The sequence below is a fragment of the Nelumbo nucifera genome, chromosome 1, assembly GCF_055504915.1.
Source record: "Nelumbo nucifera cultivar China Antique chromosome 1, China Antique-T2T, whole genome shotgun sequence".
NCBI lineage: Eukaryota > Viridiplantae > Streptophyta > Magnoliopsida > Proteales > Nelumbonaceae > Nelumbo > Nelumbo nucifera.
In genome coordinates, this window is record NC_142649.1 from 64,882,442 (window position 1) to 64,889,996 (window position 7,555).

At 38.2% G+C, this 7,555-nt stretch overlaps 1 protein-coding gene across 1 annotated transcript; it reads right to left on the reverse strand.

The window, feature by feature from the left end:
- Positions 1–228: 228 nt before the first annotated feature.
- On the reverse strand, positions 229–1,125 carry LOC104594431 (uncharacterized). The gene has a single exon (XM_010254715.3). It carries the CDS (start codon positions 1,059–1,061, stop codon positions 459–461), a length of 603 nt encoding a protein of 200 aa, XP_010253017.1. The 5' UTR covers positions 1,062–1,125; the 3' UTR covers positions 229–458.
- Positions 1,126–7,555: the final 6,430 nt, after the last annotated feature.

A 7,555-nucleotide genomic window follows, 5' to 3' on the forward strand; every position in this document is an offset into this window, starting at 1 on the left:
ACGCCATTACCGATATGCGAACTCAGGTCGAGCTTAAATTTAAAAGGGTCTAGTATATGTATATCAGAAGTTTATCATGTCGCGTACCTACTGCTGCTGTGCTTAACCTTCTCTTCTGAAATTCTCCATCAATTGTATCAAATATCAACCATTATATGTTTAATCACGATGACAAATGCAATTAATGCAAATTGGAACGTTTACACAATTAAGCTTATTATTTCTATATAAACCTGAAAGCAGTACCCATTTTTATACACATTTCGGTTACATTACACCACCTATATAGAACATGAGAGAAAAGAAAAATATAATTGTCAGAACACAACATCCACTGTTACGGGATCAACTGATTAATACAAAGAGAGGAAAAAAAAAAAAAAAACAGTAGTTAACAAACATGGAATGTTAAGTAATAACTGATGCCTGAAAGCTCCTCAATTCACAGTGGCCGGCCGTCAATCCCTCATCAGTTGTTGAGCTTCGTTCCTTAGTCCTTCTTTCATCCTTTTAATAAAATCGTCGAATTTTTTATTCAATTCCTCTGTACTTAACAACCCGTTTTCCTCCTCTCTCTCTTCTTCGACACCTTCTGTATTCAAGAACCCATTTCCGATGACTTCTTTTTCTACTACAACGACAGCGATGTTCTCTGAAAACCCAATGTTTTCCACGCCAACTTCCATGTCTACAACCGATGCTTCCATCTCCGATACTTGAGGGACAGATCGTAGGCCATCCCCATCTCCCTCGCTTTTGAAGAAATCATCATGAATGTCGGTCTTGAGTGGAGACGAGCCGATGAGACCCGAGTTTGTGGCCAGGAAAACAAGTATTCCATTGCAAAGGAGGAACATGTATTTCCTGTCAACGTTGTAGTTGAACAAGTGCTGGAATGAGAATAAATTGAATGAATGGAGATAGAAGGAGAGCCATGAAGTATAGGATATGAGGAAGGAGAAGATGAAGAGTGAGAGCAGGAACTGGAGGACCATCCCAGAAAAGAGAGATTTGTTGAGTTTGCGTACAGTTGTAAGATGTTGGAGTTTAATTTGTTCCATCTCTTATCTCTATGTAAGATAGCAAGAGTAGAGCTGTTTGGATGGTGAAGGTGTAGGAGAGGTGATTGTTGGTTCCTTTATATAATATTTCAGTTAAATTAGTTACAAACTTAACGTACTGATTTTGACAGAATTACCAATGTAAGATTCCTTTCATTAAAGATGGAATACTTCAGGGTTGAAGAGAAGACCTCTAAGACTCCACAAATCAAGTCTCCTCTTTTCAACTTTCTAGCTAGCTTTTACCATATGAAGCCAGCAGGTACACCAATTTGAGGATTACCTCTGTGATTTGTCCCGTATGAAAGGTGAGACCGCCTAATTAGTATTAGATTCTACCAAATAAGCATTCAAATCCCCCACCTAACAAGGCAGACACCCAGAAAGAGAAAAAAAAATCAAAAAAGGTGTTATCTTCATGATTCATATGAGCTCATTCAATAACTCTTTCTTTTTCACCTTTTTTTCTGTTTAATTTGGGCAAACTCCTAATGCACATGAACCGCGGACTGCAGCTGATACAGTCCGGCCATAGACTGGGAATCTTTGCATAATTAATTGCATTACCATGGCCTAAACTAAGTACTTCTTTCCCACTCGGGGAGGGCCAGAGGGGGTATTAACTTCAGATATATTATTTGGATGCTGAGGTATGGCGTGGGGAAGAGTTTATATGTGTTTACTTTTCTGGGTTAATTTCAAGGAGCAATTTATTGGTGACTATGAGGATCAGACTCCAAATATTTAAACTAACTTTGTTCTATATACTTTAGTGCGTTTGATTACATGTTACTGGAGATGAATTATTGAATTGTTCAAATAGTTTTATCAATTCTTTATTCATTTGTGCAGGTATTCATGTTAAATTTAGTGGCAGGCAAGGGTCAGAGCAAGTCCCTCAAGTAAATATTCCTGCTATTTGGTTTAGGATCTCACCAGAAAGAGAATAAAAATAATTAAGAGATATAGGACTAAGATGGAAAAGTCATTGCTTCAATTCAGATGTCCAAGTGGAGAAGAAAAATTATACAGGATAATTAAACATGCTTAAATGATTCACCCAGTTTGCATTTTCTTTTTTTTTTAATTTTTTTTTTGAAGGAAACTTCGTTGCAGCCCGCAGGCAACCTTGAATTACCATGAAGCCTCATAAATTTGCAGATCCAACAATACAGTTTGCAGATCCAAGAATTGTATAGAGGGAGAGATGGATCATCTGAGTCTGGTTTGTTGAATTCATGTCCAAACTTAAGTAGACTCATCATGGGTGGTAGACAACAAGCAAGCAACATGCATGCTGGTGTATATATATTTGTTGTTGCGTGATCTGACTACTCTCAGCTGTAGGGCGATTTGGCTTCCATTTGAGCATCGAGCTGGATGAATCTGCAAGATAGTGAATTAGATAACCTGGGGTGGCTAACCCGGCGAGGTCGCTCAAATGCTTCAATTAGTATATGCGAGCTGAGTGCTTTGAGAATTTAAGAGCTTGAGAGCTAGAGAGTAGAATAATCACGCATACTTAGGCCCTGGAGGGGTTGTTGCTCTTATATAGCTGAGCTGTCGTGGGTCTCACGAAATGGTTCCGGGATCTTCAGCCTGAATGGATGAGATCCGTTTCCGCTTTAGTCGGTGAGTAACGTATCAGTCAATGAAGTCTATCATTTCCGCCCGATCCAGGCGGGGAGAGGATAAGGCCTACCATTACGTGGCGTGATCCCGTGAGGTTCGGAGTCTGCTGGAGAAACTTTTGAAGTCGTTACGTGGTGATTCGGGTTGTTAGCCCCGAGCTGATACTTCGGTTCTTTAGTTCCGAACTAGATTGAATGCCGAGGTGCCCCGACGCCGAAGTGAGTTTTGGGCTGAGGTGGATGAATACCCGAGCTCAAACGTTGCGAATTAGGCTTGCCAGGCTGAGCTGTCATCCCTTAGTCAGGTCGCGTCCACGTGTCCCCTTCTCGCTAGGTCGGGTCAAAACACCCTTCATCATATATATATATATATATATATATATACATGGTTGCAGATTTGCATTTGCAGGGATTAGTAACCATTTGGGTCAGAAGACATAGAGGACACACCCTTTCTATTTCCAATTGTCTTACTTGGTATGTAGATCTTCAATTTATTATCTCAGCACTCTCAAATGATTGTAATCCGAGCCATTAATCAATGAAATTTTTTCTTCCTTTTTCGTGGAATAAAAAAGGGTAAAATACAAAACCCTCCCCTAAAGTTTCTAACAATCATAAAAACCTCTCTTATATATAGTTTCATTTTAACAAATACCTCCCCTTAACTTATGAAAAATTTGACAAAAATTTCCCTTCTGTCACCTTCCTAGATAGAAAATGGTAGACGGATGCACCAATTTTTTTTCCAAATACCCATTCTACCCTTTTATAAACCATTTTACATACAAAATTACTGAAATAACCGTATTTTCACTCAACAAAAACTTTAGAAGATGATCGTTAGAGGAGGTTTTGTCAAGTTAAAATAGGGTTATTTCAGTAATTTTGTATGTAAAATAATTTATAAAAGGGTATAATGGGTATTTGGAAAAAACTGGTGCATTAATCTAATGTTTTGTGTCTGGGAAGGTGATGTTAGGGAGGATTTTGTCAAGTTTTTCAAAAGTTCAAGGGAGGTATTTATTAAAATGAAACTATAGGGGAGGTTTTTATGATTGTCAAAAACTTCAGGGGAGGTTTTTATATTTAACCCTAAAAAAATAATGAGCAATAGCATCGCTCCATAGTCCGAGACCAGATTTGCTGCTCACACATGGCGCCTCACACAGACCTCATAGGCACATCCCACCGTGCATTGGGAACATCTTCCGTATTTATGTTTTTTTATTTACGGGAGATGTTCCAATGCACGGTGGAATGTGCCTGTAAGGTAGTTGTGAGACCCCCAGTGAGGATCTGATCCCATCCAGCCTCCATGACTATAGACTGCAAGATATTCCTGGGTTTGTTCTATCGTAAGTTCGTAACTATGGATCTGCTACAATTATGACGTGTACAATTGGCTGTAACACCCAACCTAGAAAAAAGAGACCCGTTTGCTCACGATTATTGGGTTTCGTAACCAGTTGTACATTGTACCATGCAGCAGATCCAGAGTAATCAAATGTGCAATAGAGAAGTACGGATACACCCGATCCAAAATTCTGAATAACAACCCCCCCCCCCCTACTACTAGCCCTCTCCCCCCTATAAACCACATCCTGCCCATGAATTTAGCATCAATTCACGGTTAGGATGCATTCACCCTGTACTATGGGGCTATAAAATTCTGATCTGGGCTGATTGGTCATTCTCCCAATGGGCAATGGGGAGGGTCTGACCTGAGGCTAAGGCATGACCAAGAAATCACAATGTCTGTACGTTGGAGGGTAGGAAGCCACCATGACTTGGTAGTGAATACGGGTTTTTATTGTTTAGTTCAGTTCCCATAAAAAATCTATGAGTTTGTACAGTTAGGAATGATGTAAGGAGAAATCTATAGAATTGAAAGGGAGGAGGTAGGGATGTCAACGGGTTGGGTTTGGCATGGGTTTGTCTCAACCCGAACATGACCCGACCCGCTTTAAAATACATAATTTTAACCCAACCCTATAGGGTCTAACCTACTATCGACCCGACCTGACCTATAGCATTTCAATTGTATTTTTTAACATGTTTTGGAGACCTAAAATCCTTTAATTTGAATTAGGAAATTGTTTTATAAAATCTAAGATGTCACTTTTCCTATTAAAAAAAAAGGAAAAAAATCAAAACCAACATGTAAATAAATCTTAAACTTTAAAGCTATAGAATTAGAAGTCAAAAAGTTACAATAATACTTTGTATATATGCAAGGTATCATGACCTGGCAGAGCGGGTCAGCCAAAACTCAAACCCAACCTGGTTTGAATAAACAAAACTCCAACCCGACCCTATAAAGTTGAGTCAAGTTGAATTGACCATTTAATTCGACCCATTGACATCCCTTGGAGAGGTGTAGCATAGATGGGTTTGGGACAATACACATACAGAAAACCAATAAAAAGTTTTAAGGGGGATTGAAGTAGACCATTAATTTCCCAAGCTTCATCATGTTACACTGATTTTAATGCTCCACTGAAAGACAAAGTAAAAGAAGCCATTTATTTTGGGCATTTTCCAGTTTTGACACTTATACCAGATAAATCTGCAAGTACATAGCCCAACCCATCATTACAAACTTTATTAGCTAGAAAATGAGGATAAAAGATGCTTGCTAACTACTCTCTATCTAATTTGCCGACTACTCTCTATCTAATTGTAGTGGAGACTTGGGATCAATTGAGGGGTATATTTTGTGTATCCCCTTGTAAAAAATAAAAATAAAAATAAAAAGAAATCATTGGACTAGTATGACAAAAAGATGTCACATTGGGGTATCTCTTGCTCTACGTCATTTCTTCACATATCTAATTTTTTATTCAATTTTTTATATATCATCAATTAATATAATGTCACTTAAAAAATCAATTTTTTTGGTAAAAAAATTCATACTATTAAGAAACAAAAGCAATTACAGAGAAGGCGGTGAAACCAACCAATTTGCTAGCCACAGGGGTATCGCTTCAGTATATACACCTATTTCTGATAGTCCTTTTTTTTCAAGGTTGTGATTTAGCAAATTGTTTTCCCGCATTGAGAAAGTAAAAGAGTAGTCCAAATCTTTACATTCATCTAAAATATCTTTACAAAAGAAGAAAGCATCAAGAGCTTCAAGAGGATTCCTTGAGACTAGAGCCTATATTAAGGTTTTGTTGTCGCTTTCAACCACAAAAGGACCCTTGCTGACGGCCTTTGCTAGTTTAACACCTTGAAGACAAGTGTAAGCTTCTATTTGGAGAGATGAAGCAGCAATTGAGGGACCAAACTTGATGGCTTCAAAAAGACCCAAATGGTTTCTAGCCACCACTCCAAAACCTGCTTTACCCTCACTCAAAAAGCTTCCATCTACGTTAAATTTCAAAACATTTGGCTTTGGGGGTTGCCACAAAAGGACTGACCTATCTTCTTTAAGCACTTGGAAAGTACTTGACCATTTTCTCAGCAAAGTCTTCTTCCTCTCCTTCCAAGCCCTGATAAGAGGCATAAGATTTTTGTAAGGGTTAGGCACTTCATTATCAAACACATATTTATTCCTACTTTTCCAAATTATCCATAGCAATAACACCGAGTAGTTTAGGAGTTCTTCTTTTCTGTTCTTCAACTAATTGTAGGTTTCAATCCATCTTGAAAACCAAATACTAAAATCATTTGGAGATATCTGAATTGTATCCAAACACATAACTAAACCATAAAAATCTGGCATGGTCACATTTGAACAAAGCATGCATTTTTTATTCTCGCTCCTTTGCACAGATGGGGCAGATTGTGGATTGGATCAGCTTTCTTTTTGCTAAATTCATTTTGACAGTTATAGCATTCCACAGACATCTCCAGATGAAATGTTTAATTTTGGGATCTATTTTTAATTTTCGTAGCACCTTCCAGGGTTGGATGTAGACTCTAGTGAGTGTTTGATCTGTTGATGGGGATTCAAACCTTTCCCTGCTTGCTATGAAGTAAGCTGATTTAATGGTAAATTTCCCAGATGAGCTTCCTTCTAGATTAATCTGTCCTCCCAATTTCCTAACACTAGGGGGATATTTTTAATTTGATTTTCCAATTCGTTTGTGATGTAATCCCTTAAAATGGTAGAACTCTAGCATCTCCTCTCCTAGTCTATTAGATCTTTGACCTAGATAGGGCCATTGTTACCTGGGTCAGGGCCCATTAGTTTGAAATCTGGCAAATCCTTTAGCCTAGGGTCGCCCTAGATCCTGACCTTTTCTCCTGAGTTGACTTCCTAAAATGCTCCTTTTTTTCTTAAATTTCTCTCCCAGCTAAGATGCTTTGCCACCCCCATGAGCCCCTATGAGGAAAGTTGTCAGTTAGGAAATTTTTTTCCTTTAATGTATATAGCTTGAATCACTCTACACCATAAGTTTTGCTCTTCAGTGCAAAGTCTCCAAGCTTGTTTAGCTAGGAGGGCCTTGTTGAAATAGTGAGGGTCTTTAAAACCCAACCCTCCATCATTTTTGTTCCTGCTTATTGTGTCCCAATTAACCCAATTGATCTTCTTCTTTTCTCGGGACTAAGTGCCAAGACTAGGACAAAGAGATAAGGACTAACTTTCAAGCTTTGGATAAATCCCATCATTATTTGAAGTAATGATATTTCTCCCTTACATGTGCTAACATTAGTCATTGCACCATCATGCATATCAAATATCTTTGATATATAGCTCCACATCATCTTTGGTAATTTTTTTCTTTTCCAATATCCACTATTCCATACTTTCTCTAAATAAAATAAGGCCCCATTTGGTTTGCAGGAATAGGGGTCTAGAATCAAAATCAGAATGCGTTATTTCGATTCCAACTGTTTGGTTGGGTGGAATCAGAA